Source organism: Trachurus trachurus (genome assembly GCF_905171665.1).
Source record: "Trachurus trachurus genome assembly, chromosome: 9".
Classification (NCBI taxonomy): Eukaryota; Metazoa; Chordata; class Actinopteri; order Carangiformes; family Carangidae; genus Trachurus; species Trachurus trachurus.
The window spans coordinates 10,573,959-10,599,574 of record NC_139895.1 but is presented as its reverse complement, the minus strand read 5'-3'; the positions used below and the strand labels follow the sequence as shown (position 1 = coordinate 10,599,574).

General features: G+C 39.4%; 2 protein-coding genes across 2 annotated transcripts; both read left to right on the top strand.

Annotated features, from left to right (window-relative positions):
- Window positions 1-620: 620 nt before the first annotated feature.
- On the top strand, window positions 621-14,920 carry lrrc74b (leucine rich repeat containing 74B; the record flags this gene model as incomplete). The annotated part of the gene is made up of 8 exons (XM_083979185.1): window positions 621-743; window positions 6,801-6,933; window positions 9,020-9,226; window positions 11,763-11,872; window positions 13,009-13,124; window positions 13,436-13,514; window positions 14,570-14,665; window positions 14,804-14,920. Exons 1-8 carry the CDS (start codon window positions 642-644, stop codon window positions 14,918-14,920), a joined length of 960 nt encoding a protein of 319 aa, XP_083835311.1. The 5' UTR covers window positions 621-641.
- Window positions 14,921-16,457: 1,537 nt separating this feature from the next.
- On the top strand, window positions 16,458-25,535 carry nipsnap1 (nipsnap homolog 1 (C. elegans)). The gene is made up of 10 exons (XM_083978194.1): window positions 16,458-16,570; window positions 20,076-20,203; window positions 20,859-20,904; window positions 21,363-21,457; window positions 21,846-21,916; window positions 22,102-22,242; window positions 23,590-23,621; window positions 23,763-23,857; window positions 24,235-24,318; window positions 24,931-25,535. The coding sequence occupies exons 1-10, from the start codon at window positions 16,482-16,484 to the stop codon at window positions 24,993-24,995; spliced, it is 846 nt and encodes a 281-aa protein (XP_083834320.1). The 5' UTR covers window positions 16,458-16,481; the 3' UTR covers window positions 24,996-25,535.
- Window positions 25,536-25,616: the final 81 nt, after the last annotated feature.

The window sequence follows — 25,616 nt, the reverse complement described above, 5'->3', positions numbered from 1 at the left end:
AAAAAACATCCAAATACCTCCATACTGCTCGTCTGTAATGTCCCTCTTGTATTGAAGCCCCAACATGAATGAATGAAATTGTTCCGCCAGTCAGCAGGAAGAGCAGTGAACTGAGACACAGGGAGCTTCCGCTACAAACAAGCTTAAAATATAGACTTATTTCATTTTTTTTTGGAACAATTTCTCATGTTGGGGCTTCAATACAAGAGGGACATTACAGACAAGCACAAAGGAGGTATTTGGATGTTTTTTGGTGTGTCTTTTTGGACGGAGAAAAGTGAGCACCATTCACAACCATTATATGGACAAATACTGCTGTGCGGACCCCCCGCTGTAACTCTGAGAAGGCACGGAGGACTCTGAAACTTCTCCCAGCCCTTAGTCGACATGAGGGTGAGTAGATACTGTATAATGAGTGAAATTTGAATTTTGGGTGAACTATCCCTTTAATGATTTCATCTCAAGTCCTTGTGTCAGGCTTCCTCTCTCACCACAAGTGAAAACCATCTGGTACGAACGAGACGAGCTTCAGCCCCATCACCCCCTCCTCAGCCTTCATCACATCATCCGACCTTCCAGTGTCTTTGTCTGGTGCTGCAGGTCCAGAGAAGACCTACGACCCGACGGGCCGGGCGCGCTACATGGAGGCGTGTGAGGCGTTGCAGGTGGTGCCTGCCTCGTCCTTCCTGCGCCGCATGAGGGATAGCGAGCTGTCCATGGTGCATTATGGGCTGGGGCCTCAGGTATCTATAAAGTCATCAGTTAGTTATGGGCTGTATGGTATGAAGGAGTATTAGAGCCAGGCAAAAAAAAAAAAAAAAAAAAAAAACCAAGCCAGGCAAAAGAAGAAAAAAAAATCCGGCACAAGAAAAAAAGAAAAGAAAAGAAAAAGTCGGGCAAAAAAAAAAAAAAGGTTAGGTAAAAAAAACAACTGCAGAGGCTTGACCATTAGGGCCAGCAAAAAAAAAAAAAAGTCGGGCAAAAAATAAATAAATCTGGCAAAAAAAGGGCCAGGTATAAAAATACATTTTTTTCGGAGAAAATATCAAAGTGCTAAAAAAAATTTGGCAAAAAAAAAAGAAAAAGGGGGCCAGGTATAAAAATAAATAAATTGAGAAAATATCAAAGTACTGTCAGTTGCTATGGCCATCTGGCAAAAAAAAAAAATTGGCAAAAAAAAAAATCGTAAAAAAAGTTTTAAAAATTCTGGCAAATGAAAAAGAAAATCAATCAAGATTCAAGATTCAAGAGCTTTCTTGTCATTGTACAGTCACCTGGACAATGACAGTTTAGAAAGCATGAACTGCTATAAGGTGCACTCAAAGGGAATTAAATAGATTAAAAGGAAAACAGCAGAATATAAAGCTTTATTGCAGACACAGGTCCATATAACACATCATACAGTAAAAATAATTAAAAAGAAAGAAAAATACACAGATACAAAAAAAAAGGTGAATTTTAAAAGATATACAACCAATGCCACCTAGAAGTGAATCTGTAGCAGCTTTTCAAGGGGCTGACTCGGGCTTCAGTTATGTGGTTCTCTGGTTTGTCCAGGCGACACATGAATCAGCTGTCTTCAGAGTGCCTCACAGGTTGGCACACTATAGGACACAAACAATTGACTGGCACTATTCAACCATAGGGATACAAAGCTCATTGCATCGTTACACATATCGAATCGTTACACAACATATATACACAAACACAATAAATACGAAATTCCAATATTTAAATATTAAGTGTAGGAATGAATGTATGAAAAGAAAACAACAAACCTTGATTGCACACCACGAGGTAGAGAGATGTTGAAGATATTGTTCATGTGGTGACAATAACACCTGATTATTACTGAGTGGTGTTTGACATTGTTGCAGCAGCCTCCTGATGATGATGATGATGATGAAGATGATGATGATAGGTTCATGTTGTGTTCACGGTTTGTTTCCGCTGCCCTCAAGTGGCTAAAGAAAAACCAGAGAAGCCAGATAAAAATCTTAAAGGGATAGTTCGCCCAAAATTCAAATTTCACTCATTATCTACTCACCCTCATGTCGACTAAGGGCTGGGAGAATTTTCAGAGTCCTTGTAACGCCGCATTATGTAATAATGACACATTATGTAATAATGTAATAAATCTTCACGTCATTATGTAATAACGCCGCATTTTGTAATAATCTGCCGCATTTTGTAATAAAAATCTTGAACGCAATATGTAATAAACTTTGCCGCATTTTGTAATAAGTTGTTACATTTTACATCACTTATTACATATTGCGGGTGTTACACTTTTTTATGAAAAAATGTAATAATTTGGTGCATTATGTAATAAACCACCAAAATGGATGTCTTAATTAGAAAAAAAAGACATTAGGACCATCAGAATAACACTGACTTTAAGCATACCAGTATGCATGAATCATAAATATGAATTAATTTCTAAAACCAGTAGGACGGTCAAATCTAACTATCTATCTATCTATCTATCTATCCCACTGACCAGGTTGAGCACCCAGGGTGCTCAACCTGGGTGCTCCCTGAGGGGCACGCCACCAGATGCGCTTTTCTCCGTGCCGCTCGGCAGGCGCCTCGGCCCCTCAGATGTGTGTGTGTGTGTGTGGGTATGTGTATCATGTGTAGCCCGTATGTGTGTGTCGCCTGTGTGAATGTGTGTGTTAAATCTCGCTCGCGCTCTGTTAAGATGAATAAACAAATCGCTGCAGAGCACGAGCCTGGCACAGAGGTGCGCGCTCTGGCACAATCTGTTAAAGGAAACTGGCTCCGCTCCGCGGCTATTTCGCGTCCGACGTCTATGTTAAGCACATGTTTTTATTGATATTGTAGCGTCCGACCCAACGTAACTACAAACTTTATCAGACAGCTCTCACTTCTTCCTCTGCTCCACCTCACTCACTCACTCACCTACACATGCACACAGGACCCTCAAACTCACCTTTCAGTTGTGCAGTATTATTAATAATACTGTGACCTTATGTCTCCCGATATTTCAGTGCACCGGTAATGTTTGTGCCAATAACACTCATTAAGCAGTTTTTCAAACACACTCTCTTGACCAGTGACACATCCTACTAGTTTAAGAAATTAATTTATGATTCATGCTGGTATGCTTAACCCTCAGATCCTTAAAAATGACTAACATCCTTACAGGGACATTTTTGTGCCCTAGTAAAAATAGGTATTACAATTATTATTTTTTTCGTGCATAGGGTTAGTTGTCTTCTAATGAATGATGTGTAAATTTCATCAATATTTTTTTATAATGTATCCCTTTCATGGCCTGTTTTGGCGAGGGACCGCTAATATCCTTAATAAAAATGTTGAAAAACTGCAATAAAATAAAAATAATAATAATAATTATTATTTCCTCCAACTATTATGAGAACAGTCACATGTCTGCCTTTGAACAGGGCCAACATTGATTGATTTGTTTACTTATAGTTTGCTGGAGCATTTTTCTTTCTTTTTTTCATTTTATATGACCATGTCCTACCATACAGTTTTTTGTGACAAAAACTCTTACACTCTGTGTAAAAACATGACATCATAATACACACATGGCTAGAGGAGAGTTAAAAGACCATCATACTTTTTACTGGACCTCAATCGACCAAGGGAAAGTGGTATAATCTGATATTTTAGATCGGAGTTTTGAAAAAAGCGTCAAATCATCCAGCCCTCTCCCTCACGTATTTTACCCGGGCGGCGATGCACCATTCCTGGGGAGCGCTCTGGCAGGGCCCCCTCTCTGGTTCTCCGGGCCTGGAGCTTCTGGGACTGGTTCTCGTTTTACAGCTGCTGCTTGCAGATGATGATAATTTTTCAGTAATTTAAATGGATCAGCTGGGCAAATTTTGATAAAATGTTAAATCTGGTGAAAATCAGAGGCAAAATCACTTCCAGCATCATCAGCCCGATGAAATCCCACAGCTCGATCCCCCCCAGCCAGCTCGCCCCAGCTGCGGCTCCGGGGGCGGTGATCCCAGCCGCCCCTGCCGCTGCTGGAGCAGAGCTGGACCCGGCCTGGAGCTCCAGTCGGACCGTGGTCCATGTCATCCCTCCACAGACGAACATGACCCGGGCGTATTATTGTCGGTGGGCAAGGGGGGAGGGAGAGACGCGGAGCGGTTACCATCCGCGTGGGACCCGCTGTCGGAGGAGACCGCTCTGCTCAGCGGGGAGGAGGAGCAGCGTGTATTATTGTTAATGTTTTTTCTATTAAGACATCCATTTTGGTGGTTTATTACATAATGCACCAAATTATTAATTTTTTTTCATAAAAAAGTGTAACACCCGCAATATGTAATAAGTGATGCAAAATGTAACAACTTATTACAAAATGCGGCGAAGTTTATTACATATTGCGTTCAAGATTTTTATTACAAAATGCGGCAGATTATTACAAAATGCGGCGTTATTACATAATGACGTGAAGATTTATTACATTATTACATAATGCGTCATTATTACATAATGCGGCGTTACAGTCCTCCGTGCCTTCTCTGAGTTACCATATAATGGTTGTGAATGGATACCACTTTTCATCGTCCAAAAAGACACACCAAAAAACATCCAAATACCTCCATACTGCTCGTCCGTAATGTCCCTCTTGTATTGAAGCCCCGACATGAGAAATTGTTCCGAAAAAAATTAATTAAGTCTATATTTTAAGCTTGTTTGTAGCGGAAGCTCCCAGTGTCTCAGTTCACTGCTCTTCCTGTGTCACCGGCGGAACAATTTCTCATGTCGGGGCTTCAATACAAGAGGGACATTACAGACGAGCAGCATGGAGGTATTTGGATGTTTTTTGGTGTGTCTTTTTGGACAAAGAAAAGTGGTATCCATTCACAACCATTATATAGACAAATACTGCTGCGCGGACCCCCCCTGTAACTCAGAGAAGGCACGGAGGACTCTGAAACTTCTCCCAGCCCTTAGTTGACATGAGGGTGAGTAGATAATGAGTGAAATTTGAATTTTGGGTGAACTATCCCTTTAATAATAACACAGAGAGATGCTTTATTTAAATAAAAAAAAAGAGAATTAAATGTAAGGTTCAACCCGGCCAGATCATTTCCATATTCACTCCCTCATGAGAAGAACGTGTCTCTTCTTTCTTCACCTGTTCCCCTCATCAGATCAGACTCACCTGGGAGTGGAGGAATGTTTGAACCTCCGCTCGGAGCCGTGCTCTGATACCACATGTGATTAATAGGGTCCATGTGAGTCTGAAGGTGGTGGTGGTGGTGGTGGTGGGGGGATGAACGTTAGACATGTTCAATAAGATTAGACTCCAGCGCCCGTTTCACATCAGCCCGAGACCTTTTGTTCAGCGGAGTGACTCATTAATTCAAAGTCACATTCTCCTCCAGGGGACGGCACTGATCATGAGAAGGTCTGGGGGAGCACCGTGGTTAAGTGCAGCGAGCGGCGGCAGCAGCAGCAGCTGAGCTTCAAGGAGTTTTCAATCCTTCAATTCCTAGGAAATAGATCATATCATCATATATTTATTTAACACGACTAAGATAAAACAGTGACATTTACACAGAGTTGGAGGTGAACAAAGGTTTGCTCTCATTTAGGAGCTGAAACAAGTAAATGTAAATGAGACTTTAGATCTGCATAATGAGCTCCCTCTCTCTCTGTGAGTATAAATCAATACAGGCAGCACACCGCTCTCTTTGAAGAGGTGAAGGACTCTCCACTTGAATGTGTTGCTGGCGAGAAGATCTATATAACATGGCTGAACTTATGCAATGAATATATATAGGCTACATAACACTGAGACATATACACTTTGATGAGCAAAGATGCATATATGTCCAATGCATTTCCACCATAATTGGTAGAAATATGTTTTGATAGCTAGTAAAACATTCCTCTGCAGTTTGCATATCTCTGTGCAAATGAGGAAAATTGCCTGGAGCTTTTTTAGCAACACACTTTGACATTTTTTACACACTCTCACTGGTCCATGACGCTGTAAATTAAAGTTGTAAAAAGTAAATCTAGTCCTTAACAAACCACTTCCCAGGGTTTTTAGGCTTCAGTGGCATTACTCAGGCAGATAACATGTTTTTTTTTTTAAATAAATCTTCATCTGTCAGTCATAGAAAGAAAAAGTAAAAATGCAGCTGCTAAAAGGTTATTTAATAAATGTTTTTGTAGATTGACAGGCTTCTCCGATCAGAGAGAAACACACTCTCTATGTGCATTTGATTTAAAACACACTTTTATTCTGACGGGGGTTGTTTCTGCTCTGCTTTTTCTTTTCTTTTCTTTTTTATAAAAAAGATCAAGTTAGCATAAGGCTTCACGCACTCAACTTTCTCATTAGTCGTGCTGGAAACTATAATTTTCATGTTCTGTGAGCTTCATTTCTGACCCACGCCTCCGCAGGGCTCCCCTTCTGCTTCATTTGTCTCACACAGGTTTAATATTCCTCTCTGCCTGTGTGTGTGTGTGTGTGTGTGTGTGTGTGTGTGTGTGTGTGTGTGTGTGTGTGTGTGTGTGTGTGTGTGTGTGTGTGTGTGTGTGTGTGTGTGTGTGTGTGTGTGTGTGTGTGTGTGTGTGTGTGTGTGTGTGTGTGTGTGTGTGTGTGTGTGTGTGTACGTCTCTCTCTGCCCACCTGCATCAGCATCCACTCTTTTAACAGAAGCACAGAAAAGAAAACATGCTGCAGTAAAAAAAAAAAACACAAGAACTTTGAGGGAACGGGCTCAGCTGATGTGTGTGTGTGTGTGTGTGTGTGTGTGTGTGTGTGTGTGTGTGTGTGTTTGCAGGGCACCAAAGCACTGGCGGTTCCCCTGGTAACAAACACTTCAATACTGAGGCTGAACCTGCGAGATAATTGGATGGAAGGAATGGGCGGAGCTGCCATCGCCAAGATGTTAAAGGAAAATTGTTACATTACAGGTGGTTTCACACACACACAGGTGGAGGCACACATGCCACACATTTTATCCTCCCTCTCCCGGCTTCTCACCTTTCTCTTTTTGCAAAAAAAAAAAAAAAAAAAGCGCCACCCGCCCGTTCTCCCACTCGTGTGGCCACTCTCACCTCAATTATACTGCCACAGCACACGATTTAACATCCAGGGTCTCCTGTCTAATATTTTTTCAAATGTCAGTCATATGTGCACTTCAGGAGCCTATAGGGGTAATGTATAGAGAGAGTGAGTCATGCAGCCTCTCTGGGCTGACATTAGCCTATTTCTAATGTCCCCCCATCATGCACCTCTGCTCATCTTTCAGGGGTTCTCTAGTCCCATTAATAACATATTAGTTACCAATGTAAGTTATATTCTTTAAATATATGTGGTGTCGTAACTAATAATAATTTGTTTATTATTTACATATTAAACAGTTACAGTTAGTAGTACCAGACGTATTGAGACTGTTACACAGAGGTCAAGGTCTGTGTTAAAGGCATAGTTCAACATTTTGGCAAATTGGCAAGCTATTTTTAGAACGACGGAGCAGAGCCGTGAGCTGCTCAGAGCTACGCTACGGAGGCTAATGGGATTTCTTGGTTTCCCTCATCAAACTCATCAAATACAGAATCCAACAACTCCAAAACGCTCTGGTGGACGGAGTTGTTTTCAAGGTAAAGTCATACAAAACCGCTGATGCACTTTCCCGTCGGGGGCAGTTTTTCAGCAAGCAGTTTCTGCATTTGTCTAGTAACGTTCTGTTATTATCTCATAGCGTGGTGAATGTGCAGGTCACAACTTGTCCACCAGAGCGTTTTGGAGTTGTTGGATTGTGTATTTGATGAGTTTGATGAGGAAAACCAAGAAATCCCATTAGCCTCCATAGCGTAGCTCTGAACAGCTCGCGGCTCTGCTCCGTCGTTCTAAAAATAGCTTTCACCGACAATTAAAGGTAACAAACCTACTGCTATGAGTATAGGGATTATGGCAATGGGCCAATTTGCCAAAATGTTGAACTATCCCTTTAAGTACCTAGAAGAAATTACATATACTGGAAGTTATGTATAAAGTGCAAGTGGTTCTGTAAACAATTCAAACGCATTCATACAGTGTGAATGTGGTATGAATGAATAATGGTTTCTGTAACGCGCTCTGGGTATTGGGTATCGTTAAAAAAGCACCATATAAAATGTAAGAAATTATCATTATTATTGCAGTGTGAACACTGATTTTTTTTTTTTTCAAGATGCTTCAATACATATTTTTATTTAACATGCATTGGCTACATAGCTTATCCACACACATAGCATCACCAGTTTAGAGTTGCAACCTGACCTAATGTGCATGTGTTTGGACTGTGGATATCCTGATATTTAAATGTAACAATTAATATTTATTTTTAAATGAATGAATGAATAAATGATGAGGTTTCAGATGAGATTATTTCAGACCCTTTATAACAAAAGTTGTTATGCGGCCGGGCATTTCCACATGAAATACAATACTATGTTTACCGACCTTTGTGCTGAGGCCCCCTGGTGGACGGTATGTGTCCTATGTAGAATATTTATGACAGTTTTTTGTAATGTTATAACTACGTTTTGAAACTCCTTTCATAAATGTGTTTGTGGTGTTTTAAGGCCCATAACAGTGACAAGCCAGTGGGATCTTTGTGTCTATTTGTTAGCTAGCTGGTTAGCAGCAGGAAGGATCAAAACAGAAGGCAGAGTCAAGAGGCAAATCGGGGTCAACAAACTGAGTTAGAGTCGTCCTCCATACATAAATGTATAAATCATCCAGCAGCTTTAAAGGTGGAGGAGCGACACTACAGAGCTACGCTACCAGCATGCACGGCTCAAAATGGCAGGTGTGAGTTTACAGAGTCATTGAAGGGTAAAACAAATGAACTTTTAGACATTTCTTCCCCTAGGGAATTTCCTCAAACAGGAAGTGATGAGTGAAAGGGCTGATTTGATACTGAAGACAGGCATCATGTTTCCTTTTCGACTGGTCTCTCTCTCCACCTCACCTTTGACCTTTGACCTGTGTATTTGTGTGTCAATTCCCCAGAGGTGGACCTGTCCGACAACAACCTCGGGGATTATGGGGCAGGAGCCGTAGCTGACATGTTGAAGGAGAACAGCACCCTGCTGAGCCTGAACCTGTCAGGAAACCGTTTCACAGACCAGAGTGCTGAACGTCTCGGCCCGGCGCTGATCACCAACACCAAGCTGCAGCACCTCGACATCAGCCACAACGCCCTGGGAGAGCGAGCAGGTAGCACAGCAATTATTTAGTCAGACGGTCTTGTATTCACTGTGAGGTCCTGCCCTTCTTAAAGGGATAGTTCACCCAAAATTCAAATTGCACTCATTATCTACTCACCCTCATGTCGACTAAGGGCTGGGAGAAGTTTCAGAGTCCTCCGTGGCTTCTCTGAGTTACAGCAGGGTCTTGGCGTAGCAGTGCATGTCCATATAACGGTTGCAAATGGATACCACTTTTCTTCATAACAAAAAGACACACCAAAAAACATCCAAATACCTCCATGCGGCTCGTATGTAATGTCCGTCTTGTATTGAAGCCCCGAAATGCGAAATTGTTCCGAAATTTTTTTTAAAAGTCTATATTTCAAGCTTGTTTGTAGCGGAGCTCCTCTTCCTGGTTCGTCCAAATTGGACGCCATGGATAACTCTGAAACTCCCAGCCCTTAGTCGACATGAGGGTGAGTAGATAATGAGTGCAATTTGAATTTTGGGTGAACTATCCCTTTAAATAATGAAATATTACCCATGGTTCCCTTTTTTATTGGCTTGATATTTAAGATTAACACTACTGATGCATATCTTTAAATATTTCCCACAAGCAACTCCTGCAGAGATAACTCAACTCCAGGACCCACAGGTTTCACAGGACATCAATGATAGAGTATATAATCAATACTAGGTTGCATACAGTTTATCCTAAGGGGGGTAGGAAGTTTATTTGTTATAGTTTTGTAAGATCAGTCACGTCATTGGAAATTTATTTGGTGCTTTTATTGTGAAAGCTCAGCCAAAAAGTTGTCTGCTCTCCAGTCTAGTGAGTAAGAGTTACTGATAAAATCAGCAAGTAGCAAACACATAGTCGACATTTGAAATCAGCCACTGAGAGTTGATGGTGGTTACAACAGACTTTAATGAGAAATAAATGTATGTTCTCTGACTTGAAGTCACAAACTTGCAAGAAAGAAAGCAGAAAAGTTTAAGGAAGGAAACATTTTGCGAGTTTGGACAGATGTTGCTTGTTTTTCTTATCATACTTTTCTTTTCACTTGGATTTAGCACGATAAGGAAATACTTCAATCATCAGATCATTATGGTTCCTGTGCTCTTCCAACTTTGTGTAGAGACGTGTTTCCTTCTTCGATAAAACAAAGCAATTTTTTAGGTTTTCTTCTCACAGATTTGTGACTTTATTATGTCAGAGAATAATGTTTTTGTTTTTGTTTTGCATAAGTATTTTTTTTTTTTTTACATTTATACTTAAATCCATCAAACTAACTTTATTTGTAGAGCACTTTTCATACAGGAAAGCAGCTCAAAGTGCTTTACATGATAAAAAATAATAAACAGGGAGGACTTTTATACACATAGACATACACACACATCCAGATACACACAAACCTTAAACATCCAGAAATTTAAACACTGAGGACATGCTACTTCCCTACTTCCCCTCCTACTACTTTTGCTCTCACAGACCGATTTTAAAACTAGTGGCATTAGTTTTCAAAAACAGCTGAATCCAAAGTCACGTTTTTCTGCCTTATTATACTTAATGATAATTAGTAAACCCCTTTAAACTGAGCAGTAATTGCGAAAAAGTGCAGATTCATTTAACATTATGATTATATGCAATTACTGGTATCCACTATTAAAGGATTTTTTTTTTTTGGGGGGGGGGGTCTATTCTCATAAAACCCAGAGAGAGTTCGGCGTAATGATGCAGCCTTATCACCGAGCAGTTGCGGGACAGCAGGCAGCCGCCGACTGTGGCATTCAAAGGTCAAGAACATTTCGCCTTCATTAAAAACCTCTTTCAATTATCATGCGGATGAGCTTTCTGACAGGGCGCCTTGTGGAAGAATGGCAGACCCAGGATGCACTGAGCATTTGATGTAGGTAATTGAAAATAAATCTGTCTGTCTGTAGGACAGAAAGAGGGGGGGGACAACAGCGTGTCTCATCGCACGCACACCACCGCCACCACCGCTATGATTCATCATCCCCACATATTCAATTCAGTTTTCTCCCCCTGCTGAGATATCAAAGGACATCCTCGTGTGATTTGAGAGCACTCTTCCATACAGCAGGTCCCTGAGAGGAAGCATACCACTCCAATACTCTGACATTCATGCTATGGCGTTATTGCTTTTCCAGCCAAGCACAGTGAGAGCGTCTTTTTTTTTTTTTTTTTTTTTTTTCTGATTATGAGCCACTGAGTGCCATGGACTGTCTTATCACCGTGATAAAGTGGGTGAGGTGATGATGGGGATCTTTCTCTCCGGGATCTCAGTCTCTATTGGTGCTCACACACGAAACACACAATCACACCATCTCTAAAGGGGAATCTACTGCAGATGTGATAAATGGCACCCAAAGAGCACAGAAGTGGGTATTACTATGATTGATTTGCAAAAGTACAGTAGGCCTACATCCTGTTGTGTTCTCTTTTTTTTATTTTAAAATATCAAAATGCAATGATTTGAGCTTTTCTTTTGTAAAACTGTAAGTAAGTTTTTCTTTTTTTTTACCCTCTCTTCACTCCAAAGGGCAAATCCTGGGAGACGCTGTGTCAGAGAACATGGGCCTGAGATCACTAAGTCTGGCCTGGAACGGCGTTCGAGGAAGAGGAGCTGTGATGTTAGCCAACGGCCTCGGAGTAATGCACCTAGAAATTAGTGTTTGAACAATATATTACTTTTTGAACTCTTGTAACACAAAGGAATATAGTGAAGGTCCAGGACCAAAGCCAATAATACTTATCTGTCGTTGTCCATGTCACTCGTCAAGCACTCATACACTCATACTGAAACTTATTACATTAACATGCTGCTAAAACGGATAAAAACAAAAATTTAAAGCTCCTCATCGAGGTCCAAAAGGTTGTTCCAGTTTAACCCAAAGGTGTTGGACTGAGTCCTTGTATGTACAAGAATCAGGAAACCATTTCTCTCTGGATATTTTTGCCACAGCATGATGATGCACAAGGGGGCATCGTCAAGGGAAACAGGAAATAAACTTCCCAAAACAGTTCCCCCCTAAAGTTAGACGTCTATTATTGTCTAAAATGATCCTCGCATTGCATTGGAACCAAAGGGGGTTTATGAAAACCAGCATCAGCCGATCTTTGTTCACACATTGTTTTTTCTATTGACAAGTAATTTTGGATTTCTCTTAGCAGGATTAAGAGCGTCATTAAGAGCGCCATTGTACCAAAACCATAATATATCCCTACAAGAATCTGGATCATATCTGGAGCATGTATGGAGAATTTTTTTTTCATGTGATCAGAGCAGGTCCAGCCCAGTTTCATATATTCATCATATAGAGTCATAGTTTTACATATCTGGGCGACTACAGCTCCAGATTCTGAAGTATTTTGTGCAGTGCATGACATATCCTGATGCTGTGTAAACCAAAGTTATATATGAAGTTTAATGATTCGATCCAGAAATGCAAGCTGCTAACTTACTTCATGAAACAGCCCCTGGTTGTGTTTTCATGAGCCTCCTCTCAGCAGGAAAGTGCAGCAGCTTTTTTTTTTCTTCTTTTTAATAACTTTTATATCTTAATAACTGAGGTGGTCAAGAGGAGCTGCACTGCACTGACAGGTTTGACTGATTCAAAGCTCATTATGCTGCTTTCAATTTAAATTAAAATGTGCCTTTAGGCCTCGGGTAGCCTTGTTAGAGAACCTGTCCAAGTTTGACTTGTTATTGTATTTGAAATGACCGTCCATCTTTCTCTAAATCTGCACCTTTACCAAACATGTTTTTTTCTTTTCTGTTTTTCAAGGGGAACATTTCGCTCAGATCAGTGGATCTGTCGTTTAACGGCCTCGGGAAAGAAGGAGCCGTTGCTTTAGGGCAGGCTTTGAGAGACAACAGTGTGTTGGAGGAGCTGAACGTGAGGTATGAGCCTTTGTCATCTCGGTATCTGATAATCAGATTAGTTTACAATAACTGAGTTACACGAGGCAGAGGCTGCAATTTCACTGCAGATAATTATATTCTAAGTCATGAATGAGAGCAAATGACATCTCACTTAACTTCTCCTGCAGAATAAAGCTTGCTGCTAAGATTTCTAGACATTTGTGCTCCTTGGATGAATTGTGCTATTTAAAAAAGAAAACGAAAAAAAAAAAACACTTTATGATTGCTTCTCTCACACTCCAACACACATTTTTTTTGTTTGTTTTTTATGCATTTGTATCTTGCCACAGTAACAACCGAATACCCCCTGAAGGAGCCATCCGCCTCGCCGCGGGCCTCAGAGTAAACAAGACAATCAAATCCCTGAATGTAAGCTGTTGAAAAGAGATTGGTTCTGGCCTCAAAAGCAAAGGGGGGCATCAGTGGATAAAATGGGATAAATAAATGGATCACTGTACTTTGTTTTAATGTCAACACCAAAGCTTCTCAGGGCCTCGTCTCAACTGGAGATGACACTAAATTAAGTTACAGCCCGAGAATTTGATATTGATTTCTCATGCTCACCTGAGTTGAGAAAATAGAGTAGCCTATAGGTGTTTGACTGCACACTAGAAGTCCAAAAAGCTTACAATGAGCAGGTAAATGTTTGAGACCTAAGAATATCAGCCTATAGTTACAGTAGCCTACAGTAGATGCTTCAAGGTTCAATGAAATGGGTCTAGATTTGAAATAGATTTTGTATCTGGATTAATGGTCTATGGGCCTATTTAAATTATTGCAACTGTTCTTTTTTCTTTTGCATCCTGTATTCATAAAACCAACGTTTTGGTTGATTAATAGTCTATGCGTCAAAAGAAGCCCACAGGTTCTGTGTTTTGGTATAAGAAGAAAGATTTCTGTCTGTACAATAAATAGATGCAACTGCTGCTAGCAGCCAGTTAGCATAGCCTACCACAACACCTAAGTAGCTTTTCCAATTTTATCTTCTTATTTAATCACAGGCTATTGGGCTACTAGCACATTTCAGTTCATCACATCTCCACAGTTTATTCTATACAAAAACTAATTATAAGGGTGCAACTGTGTGATGTCATATTGTATTAGGCCTATGTATTGATTTACCAAGAAACTGTTAGTCCTTCACACAACCCAGTACTGGGTATATTTTTTAAATTTTTTAACTAATTGAATAGTGCATATTTAAGAGGGGCTTTGAAAAAGGCTAGAAGTTTTCAGTCTCCATGATAACAAAGCTCATATGGGGAAAATGTTGCCGCCAACTAGTCTTTTAAAATGTTTCTGCCGATTAGAAAAAAATGTTTTGAGATTGTTCAAGGAATCTGTCTTTTGAATCAATTTATATTCATAAGGTCATAATTCAACCTGTGACATTAGTGCAATAGTCTTCTGTTTCTTTTGGTCAGGTTGGCAGGAACCCCATCCTGAGTCCTGGCTGCTACGGCATCCTCAAGTCTGTACAGGAAAACCCAGATTCAGCCATGGAGGCATTGGACTTTGCTGTGAGTCACACATAGCTACTTGTATCCCACCTCTGTCAGACCTTCTGAAAATCTTCAAATCTTTATTTTCTTTTATTTGCAATAGATAACCTTGCTCACTTGCCTCTCTCTGTGTTTGTTCACTCTCTCTTTCTGTAGGACATCCCGGTGAACCAGGATTTTGAAGACTTGTATACAAAAGTGAAAGAAACATTTCCTGCGCTGACAATAAACCACGGGGGCAGAATTGGCACATTTGGAAAAGCAAAAGCTTGAAAACATGTTACTGTAATTGCTGTACTTTTATGCCAGAAAAAAATGGTAGGAGTCTTGTCAAAGCCCTGTGGACGTTTTCATCAACAGAAGAACTGCATGATGCCTGCAAGGATATCACTTTTAAAAAAGATGTCATATCCTTGTGAATAAAATGTATTCAGAATAAAACTTGCTTAATATTAAATGAAAATAAAGATGTTTCCAAGGGAGTTTGTTCACATTTTCTAAAATAAATGATAGGCTACATAAGCAACAGTGTTTTTGTGCCACTGGCAATAACGTCACCGAACACTGGGATACAACACAGGTATTGAGTTTGAATCTTTTTAGGTATGATCTGATTTGATGTTATATAATGTCAGTGGGTAGAATGATGGAGAGGATCAGAGAGCACTGCATTGTGTATGAAAAGAACTGAAAGTGGGTTGCACAAAAAGGATTTAAGTACTGCATGACTAGTCTAATAGAGAAACCAGCTTTGAAAGAACGGGCCACTATTAGATAAGAGACCTGTTTACTGCAGCAGGACAACTCAAATAGTGTCAGATACAGGTAGCAGTCGTTGGGCGATGTGTCCCTCCCACACACACACCCAAAGATGATCTCCAATCCGGTCATTTTATTTCATAAAAACAGAAACATTTTATATCTGGTAATATCACTTCCATTAGGCAGCCCTATGTGTTATCTTTAATTCCATGGATGCAAAGTAGTAATGTTTTAAACTGTGTTTTGTGTTAAAACGATATTGAGGCACTTAATATAGGAGTATTTTACATTTTCTGTAACAACAGACTATAGCTTACCTATTATAAATAGACAAGTCAGCAGAATGAATTTGACAAGAGTTATGATGTTCCTGTCCTATCATACTCAAGATCCTGACAGCAACTTTTTCACCTGTCAGGACATGTTCCTGTTCCTGACAGCTGCTATAAGTCAGTCAGGAGTATGAGTAGCTTAATGCATGTGTATTATGTGGCATATGCATCTGTATGCAAACTGACAAACAAATGAATAAATATTTAGTAAAATGTTGAATAAAGGCATCATTGTATTCTTCATTGCTGCTGTTATGTGTTTGGCTACAGCCTATATAAAAAATATACTGCACAAAACACACAAAGGCTTCAGTTGTGTAGCCTATAGGAAATGTGTGATAGAATAAAAATAAATTTAAAAAAAAATGCTAGTCCACTGAAACAATACTTTATAAAGTTGGTGGATTTAGTGTCTTGCTGTCTTGAAATCATAGACTGTAATCTGTCATTATCTGTGGAAAGGAGGTTGGAGTTGGAGGGGAAAAAAACATGCTCAACTAATCATGTCTGATCGATTGTGCCTATCGATCACTGCGTACTGCGTCAGCAAGTAGTGACGCAATGTTTTTTAAATGTCCGCGCGGCGGGTAAACGATAACGTTATCTCACGTTGAACTGGATCAAACCAACCACGTGAAAAAAAACAAGTTATCATACAGACACTAAAGGTTAAATATTAACCAGAAGAGCGACTTTACGTGTCAAGACTAGTTTAGTTTTACACAACCAGGCAGATCAACATGGCGACGACTCCTTCACTGTGGTCGAAAGGACATTATAACATTTTGTTGTACAGATATTATTCTGTTCATCTTCACCGGCCGACCAGGTAATAAAGTTTTGTTCAAATGTTACTTTATTTAAACATATTGAAAACGTACCAGAGCTATATTATTATTAGTATGTTGACAAATGCCTTCAGTTCAGTTCAGAAGAAACTATCTGACATTTACTTCGATATCTTCCTGAAAAAAATCCTCTAAACTTGTTTTTTTTCATGTAGGCTAAATGACAAACTAACGTGAGTAGCGTCACGCTGAACTGGCTTTTTAACCGTCATCTATTTTGTCCGTCTTGTTTTGTTTTTTTAAATGAGTTTTACCATTTCACTTTAATATATTTTGTTTTTTAACACGTTATGCTAAAAAGTTAACGTGAAATACTTCATATTTATGTCACTTTGTGCGGTAACTTTATTTAAAAAAAAAACAAAAAAAAAACACACAAGGCATTTTAACCCATAAGAACCCAGACCCATTTATCCTTGAAGGAAAATTAAGTGGGGTGAAACACAGACCAAGTGGAATGCATGGAACACATTTTTGAAGTTTTTTTTGAAATAGCGCCACCTATTGTCAGAGATCTGGAATGTTGCATATATGTCACATCGGGCCTTTTTGGTTTCTTAAATTTTCACTTGAAAATAAATGGGCTTAACATTTTCTTTTGCTCTGTAACACAAATTTGACCTTTTATTTGCATTTCCATAACATATATCAAAATTACAAATTTGCTGGTTACTATTAACACCTTTTTAAGACAAGTTTCACAACAAAAAAGGGCAAACACTATAGAAATGCGAATATTGCCTCATATTGAAGGCTTTAACCAGTTACTGAAGCCTTAAAAGCTGTGCAACCACAATTTTCTTTCCAACTACAAATACCTTGGCATCTGGATGGACAGTTGTCTTAATTTTAAGCACCATATCACCACCCTCATTGCTAAACTAAGAACAATACTTGGCTTTCTATACAGAAATAAGCACCGTTTTCCTACTCACCACAGGAAAAAAAATGGAGACACTATTTTTTCTCTGTTTTAGACTATGGAGATGACATCTATGGAAGAACTGCTAGTTCCACTTTGATTCCACTGGATGCTGTTTACCACTCAACCTTACATTTCATTTCCAATGATTCATATAATACTCATCACGGCACTCTTTATCAAAATGTCGGCTGGTCATTTCTGACAGTACGGGGAAAACAGCATTGGTTTTTATCCATTTTTAAAGCCCTGTCACAGTTATTGTCTCCTTTTTTATCATCTCTGTTAACTATGAAATCACAAAACATTGGTACCCACTCACAGAACTGATTGTTGGGTCATATTCCATTCGTCAGAACTGAGCTGGGTAAAACGTCCTTCTCTCACAATGCACCACATGGGACCCTCTCTCCCATCAGTACAGCAGTCCAGAACCCTTGTCTCAAACCTGGTTCATGACTGTTTGACTGTGTTAACTTTTCTTATTTGTTTCCTAATATTTTCTTATGTAAACTCTCATTCTTCTTTGCTGTATTTGTTGTTCTGTATACAACATCTATTGCACGTCTGATGGTCGTCAGTACATCCTGAACACTGTATCCTATTTTGTTACAAAAAATACAGCAAAAAAGCATAATTACATTAATATGGGACCAGCATGGGATACTAAAATATTGTTCATTTACTGAGAAGAGTGTCTCTGCTAAATCTGTGGTTCAATTTCCGGACTGATATATCATTTTATTAAATATTGATTGAATTTGACATTATTTTTATGTTAACATTTTTAAATTATGTTTTAAATTGAACAACATAGAGTATATTAATTCAAAATACCTGAATCACCTAATTTAATTGAGCAGTTCTTTCCCATTTTTCTCATTGTGACATAGGCGTCACATGGTATTTTTCCTGACTTTTTTAAGGCTAAGGCCCGATGTGACGTATATGTCACAGCAATATTTTCTTAAGTTGTTTTATATGAGTTTCTTCAAAAAATGAGGTCAGAACAGGTCAAATACAACAAGGGACATGTTATAAAAGGATTTGCATTGTGAAATGGGTGGTGGCTTATTTTATTGACAGAAAGCAAGCTTTTTAAAAGTAGCTGCCTCTGTGAAATTTGCCAACTCTGCTGGCCACCATCTTGGAAATGTTGTCATGGATAGAGATATTCACAGAGGATGATGAGTAGATGTCACTTAGGGACTTCATGATTTAAAAGTTCAACATAAATATGTGTAAGGGGCTTTCCAGGACACTTGAAGGCAGTGTGACACCCGTGTCACCGTGGGTCCTTATGGGTTAATCAGATCAGCTTTAATCATTTGCAGGACCTAGCTGCACTTTGTCCTGTAAAACTATAAACCATAGATAGACTGTATGCACTACACACACAACTTCTCATTTTCACATTGTATGCATTTCCTCTGTGCTCAAAAATAAGTTCTTGGCTTTCTGTAGCTAATAATAATCATAATGTAACTTTTGTTATTTTTGGGAGGGTGTCATGGGGGAATTTCATTTCTAATTATAGTTCCCAATTAAAGCCATTGGCCCATGGTGTAATTAAAAAAAAAGAGAGACTCCCACTGACCTTGAAAAGTTTCTGGATTTTAGAATAACAAAATAAAGGCTTTGAAAGTGTTTGTGAGTTAACTGACGGCCTTGAAAGTCCTGTGTTTACAAAAACATACGCACAATATAGCTTTCCCTAATCCATAAGTGGGTGAATAGGCTACCAGCTGCTCTCCTTGGGCTGTTCTTGGGCTCAAATCCTGTGAAAAAAAAGAAAGAAGAAATCCTGAAATTGAGGTTATGTGACATGGGAATCATCAGTTGTGATAATAAGTCAGTAAAATGGCCTTGGATTAGATTAGCTCGCTGCATTTGGACATAGAATAGAGTTTATATCTTGTGTAGCCAGTGTAGCAGGTAACTTTACCTCAATAATAAATGTTAATCGTCAATAAATGCCTGCAGTGTTAAGTTTCTATGTCTTTGCTTCACTTTCACATCCTGAAAAGTTGAGCTTTTTGTCACAAACTTCTTTTCTTTTTGTGATTTATAACTATAGATGACTCACTTTTCCGTATAATGTAGTGGTATTACCAGTTAGAATAGTCCTCTTTGCTTAAATGCCACTATTATACAGCACGCTTTCCTTGAAATTGCTTCTGAAAGCACCGCCTGAACATATGACATAAGTCTCATCCTGTCTTCTTTCTGACTTGGAGAGAGAGTTATTCATGTTCAAGCTCTTAGATCGATAAAATAGTTCATTAAGTGGATGATATTCCCTTTTTTTTAATTCACTCCAGAGTGGGTGAAGAGAAGTTGTGTGCCAATGACACAAGTTACAGCATTCAGCCCACTCACTCATACAGTATGCATGTTTTTTTTTTTAATATCAAAGGATATTAGCATGACTATCTTTTAGCCCGTATGTCACGCACGTCTCCATGTTCCTTTTAAGTTTTTCTTTTTTATATCGACAACTTCTCTGTGCTATATTGTTGCTTTGAGCCTTTGTGAAACTTTTCTTTCATCTTGTTTCTGTGTAGGAGGTTTTCGGAGAGTGGTGACAAAGGCTGGTTTCGTTCCCTATTTGTGCACAAAGTGGATGCCAGGAAAGATGCCCACTCCAACCTGCTGTCAAAGAAAGAGACCAGCAACCTGTATAAAATTCAATGTAGGCATAACTCCTTTTACTTTCTTGCAAACAGGGGTTTTTTATTTTCCTCCAGCACAAGTGAATCTGATACAGTTACTCTAATCTTATCGTAATGAAATGGGGCACTGTTTTGTGTCTCAGCTGTTTATCGTCCATTTGTCTCTGCAGAAAAGAGCTAAATAAATCATGTTAATTCAATTCAATCCACAACGGCTGGCCCCGGCGACCTCAGAGAAAACTGAGCATAGGACTGCACTGCAACAAGTTATTTGTTTTACATGCACCTCATACAAACAGTGACATGTTATGCTGTAATAGTAGGCTGTATCGAGCCTTTTTTGAAAAGGACATGCAAACAATTTGTCTGGGTTTTTCCTCAGAGTCAGTGGTGGTAAGTGAGTCTGTCTCTTGTAGAGAAGTCTCTCATTCTCCCCAGGCTTTGATCTCTTTTGTGGCGTACATCACACCATGTAGGGATTTCAATTTGAACACTCTATCAGCCGTAGCCTATAACCTATTGGAAGCGAATCGTCTTTATACATAGAAGTCTTTGCTGAATTGGAGTGTGAAATTACTTTGTTGAAGAATTTGATTGTTGCTTGTATTTTAAAAAACACCCATTTCTGATAAGTCTGCTTCTCCCTTTTCTTTTTCTCTTTTTTTCACTCTCCAGTTCACAACGTCAAACCAGAATGCCTGGATGCTTACAACAGTCTAGAGTGAGTGTGTTTCACTGCTTCTGCATCACATCCACTTTAATTAAGTCACGTTTTCTTGTTGAGTTATTGGGTTTTGGTCAATAACACATACCGGTATAAAGTTCATCTAATCAGCTGGACAGATAAGGGTTACAGTAGATGTTTCTGAGCCAAAAACCAGCTAATTAGATTTTGTTGATGATGCAAGTTCATTAACAAGATGGTTTATATTTTATTAAATCTTAATGTCATTCTTGCAGAATCATAAGAATAATTAAGCATAAAAAAATCTGGCAACACTACAGGAATAATGTTCTGGGGTACAAACAGCAGTTTGGATAAATGTAGATGTTATGCCCTGAGTGCCCTCTAGTTTTCATCATGGTGAAGTGACAGAGTATCATAACTGTACGTACAGAGAGTTCATGTGTGAAGAAGTTTTTATTTATATTTTTTGTATATTTTTATGCCGACTATAGAGCCGAAGTGCAAAACAAGCTCCATCGGGACCAGGACTACCCATGTGAGGTGGTCGGCAGCTGGAACACCTGGTACGGAGAACAGGATCAAGCCGGTAAGCAGCAGCAGCAGCAGCAGCAGCAGCAGCAGCAGCAGCAGCAGCAGCAAAGCAGAGAAAATGACAACAACATCTATCTATCATGATACACTGAATATGAGTTGTATCAGTTTGGCTGTAAATAGTTTGGCAGAGCATCACAGAGAAACGCACAGACACCCAAACACAGAGACACTATCAAATGACTCACTGCCAGCCAGCACCTCTCTCTCTCTCTACATATAGTGGATCTATACATTGAAGTACATTCAGTGGCAGCAGCAGAGAAGATGATGTGAACACAGTGATGGAGATACTTTCAATCTGAGACCTGCCGGCTGTGTGTGTGGGCGGCGTCGGTCCTCACACAGAGCTACAGTGACATCTGCTGTTGTGTTCTGTGCAGTGCATCTGTGGCGGTACAGAGGAGGATACCCAGCCCTGACCGAGTGTTTGAAGAAGTTGAACAATAACAAGGTTTGCTTCCAGACATTGTTTCTTTTTTTTTTTTTTGTTAGGTAACAGGAAATTCAGCGCAGAGATGCTTAGAAAACTGTTTCATCTTGACTTTTACACAATTGTAGTTCCAAGACAGCACTCATCATCAACATCTTGGTCTTTGTTTCATTGAACACATACGTACATTTTGTATCTCACTTCAGGAGTATTTGGAGTTTCGGAAAGAGAGAGCGAAGATGTTGATTTCCAGGCGAAACCAGCTTCTTCTGGAGTTCAGTTTCTGGAACGAACCGCTGCCCAGAGAAGGACCAAACATCTATGAAATGCGCACATATAACCTCAAGGTACCTGCCATTGAATTGATTTTATGTACCTGAACATTACTCTATATATCCCTCTCTACATACCAGTGCTGGTCATCTCAATTTCTTTCTTTTTTTCTCCATGTTGGCTCATGTGGCACAGAGAATTGTCTGGTTTGTTTCCACTAGGGATGCACATGATGAACTGATGACAAGAATTTTAACCGAATAATACTATCGGTTATTTATTTGTTTTTATTAGCCCCCTATGTCGTCAACTCACGGGGGCGTGTCGACACGTGCCTTCAGTCATGTTTCGCAGCAAAAAGTTGCACAGGAGGACTGACACTATGAGCCAGTTAAGCAGCGCAGTCCCCGTGAAGGAAGGTCAGACAATAAATGTAGCCTACACAGACATAGGTCACCTGTAACAACGGCGCTGGAAGGAAAAAAAAAAAGGAGAATGGCGCTGCTCTCCAGCCGGTTCACCTGCAGCTCTACAGAGGAACTATCAGGCGAGCTGTGCTGTTCCTCTCTTCAGCCTGGTGTTTGGCTGCACACAAACAGTTCAACATTGGACGATCTAACCTCCATCTGAGCGCGATCAGTGGATGTGGCGCTGATCAGCTGTTGCAGTACATGTGTGTGAGTTTTTAACGGAAAAAGGAAAAAAAAGCACCGTTGATTGCCCCCACAAGCGTTTTAATCTTATCGGTTAACGCTTAATAATCGGTTAACGAGTGTCTGTTATCGGTCAGAAAAAAAATTCTAAATGTCTATCCCTAGTTTCCGCATATTGAAGCTAGAAAATGAGCTGTTATTTTGTCTTGGATTTAACTAAGTTAATAGGTAAGAGCCTCCCATTGGATTATTACTACATGGAGGATTATGTTTCAGCTGGCAGCAATTTATTTAACTCTACCAGGCTCATTTCTTATCTCGTTTCTTCTTACTTAAACAACCATGTTGTTTATAAGACGCATCCTGTGGTCGTGAAGATGTTAATCTGTTTCAGAAGGGTCAAATTATTGGCATCAAGCAAATAAAACATCAAAGGAGATTTCTGAGTCTATTATTGGGTTAAGAACTGTCCAACGTATTATTACAAACTGGAAGGATGGTGGGGAACCATCTTCATCTTCTTCAAGGGAGAAATGTGGTCCAATGTGACCACAGAGTTCGGACCTGAAGCCCATTGAGAATCTTTCAAAAATTAATGCAATTCTGGACGGAAATACATGTTGTGACATTGCAGAAGCTTATTGAAACGATGCCACAGCGAATGCATGCGGCAATCAAAGCTAAAGGCGGTCCAACGAAATATTAGAGTGTGTGACTTTTTTTTTTTTGGCACGGGCAGTGTATTTTAACTTCTCTCATGTGTTTCAGCCAGGAACCATGCTCGAATGGGGCAACCACTGGTAAGACTTATCAAGCTTTATATAAACACAGAATATAAATAATATTAGCTGTCTGGACCTTTCCCAGCCGAAGCATTACGAGTGATGGAGGTGCTGGGTTTGTCATTACACTCCTGAAAATAACCTGTCTTCTTGCTACAGGGCGAGGGCGATCAAAAACAGACAGGAGAACAGTGAGGCAGTGGGCGGCTTCTTCTCCCAGATCGGTGACCTGTATGTGGTTCATCACTTGTGGGGTGAGTGTGCACATAATGTATGTATTGATTTTGAAATGAAGTATAGGTTTACTATAGGCCATAAGGTTTAATCTTCTGATTCTGCCATGAAAACAATACAATTTTATTATTAGGAATGGCTAAAGGATGTGGATATTCATATAGTGTATACTAATAAATAAAAGGGGCCTACAGCAAATATGCAAATGACCTTTGTCCTGTGAGATAATGGTATAAAGAGAAGGTGTTTTGGTTGAATAACAGTTTCTTTGGCTCTGCTCACTGTGATTTACAAAACTTTAAATTAGATTTTGTTAAATGCAGATGTTTTATTGGACTCATGAGGATGTAACGGGATCCACTGCATGTGATTTAGTGTCTTTTTTTAATGTTTACAGCCTATGAAAGCCTGCACTCCCGGCAGGAGACGAGAAACTCTGCCTGGCTGAAGGAAGGATGGGGTGCAAATGTGTATTATACAGGTAGGAGAGATGCACTCCATTGACATAAATATTAGAAATAAAAGGAATAATTGGCACAAACCTGTTGCTTATCTTAATATTCCTACCAAAATATTTAGTTTATGAATGACATAAGTGTCACATTCTTAATGAAGTGAACTTTTACATGTATCATGTAGATTTTACTCAGGCTCAAAGGGAAACAGGTTAGCTAACGTTTCATTTTAAAATGCAAAGGCACATGCGTATAAAGTTAACTGACCTGATGTTCTTTGTGACGCATATTGAGCAACAGATAAGAGCACTGGTAAAAAGGTGCTTTATGAGTAGGCTATATGAAATGTATATCTGTCTAGTTGTTAACTTGATGAATAGTGCTGTTCTTTGTAGTTAGTGAAATCTTTCAGCAGCATTTTGTGCTTCGTGAAAACAGAAACCTACTCACTTACAATAACCAAAGTGCCCATAGAGAAGGTTTCACACACATAAATATAATATTTAAAGTTGTAACGTGTGAATTTTACAGTTTCTTTTGTGTGTGTGTTTTTTTAAGTGGTAATTTCCCATATGTCCATGTTGTTCTTAACAAAGAAGAGTTGACGGTCAACCTTTTCAACATGTCTCTCTTTGTAGTGCCTTTGATCCGAAGCATGGAGTCTAGAATAATGATTCCCACTAAGAGTTCGCCACTTCAGTGAGAAGACGAGTGAAACCACAAACAGCTGAATGACCAAAAAACTCATTCATCTCCTGCCAGAGAAACATGGAACGAATCTTTGGTCTTATACTGATTGCATTTCTTTTTCTTCTTTTTTTTTATCTGCTGAGTGATCTGTGCTACTACCAAGTATGTAAACAACAACAATGTTTTCTGATGTTTACACAGCAGCCAGCCAGTTGCTGGGAATTTATTCTGTGAATCCTGAAATACTTTGATAGATTGTTGTCAGACGTTTAGGTCAAATATGTGGAATAAGAAAAGACTAACTAAACTAATAGAGTACAAAATATGTGTTATATTGTCTAATGAAGTGCAATTTACATGTTCTTTTTGTATTTAGCGTGAATTGTTGAATCAAACAGAGCCTGCATTAGTTTTTCCACATTGAACAAATAGTCTCCACCCAGTCTTTTTATGCCTCCATTTTTATGACTGTATATGAATCACACTGGATGAAATCGCACTGAACTTCACAACTGTGATTGTGAAACACATGTTTGATGAAATAAAACTTGTCAGACTACCTCAGTCATGAAAACAGCTGACTGTTTTTTTTTGCTGATTATAATTCACATTTGGGATGTGTGAAGAGTCTGCC

Coding starts and splice junctions, on each gene's coding strand:
- nipsnap1 (XM_083978194.1), top strand. CDS start 16,482: ATGGCGACGACTCCTTCACTGTGGTCGAAAGGACATTATAACATTTTG. Junction 21,917..22,101: donor AGAAGTTGAACAATAACAAG/GTTTGCTTCCAG, acceptor ATCTCACTTCAG/GAGTATTTGGAGTTTCGGAA. Junction 23,622..23,762: donor CTCGAATGGGGCAACCACTG/GTAAGACTTATC, acceptor TTCTTGCTACAG/GGCGAGGGCGATCAAAAACA.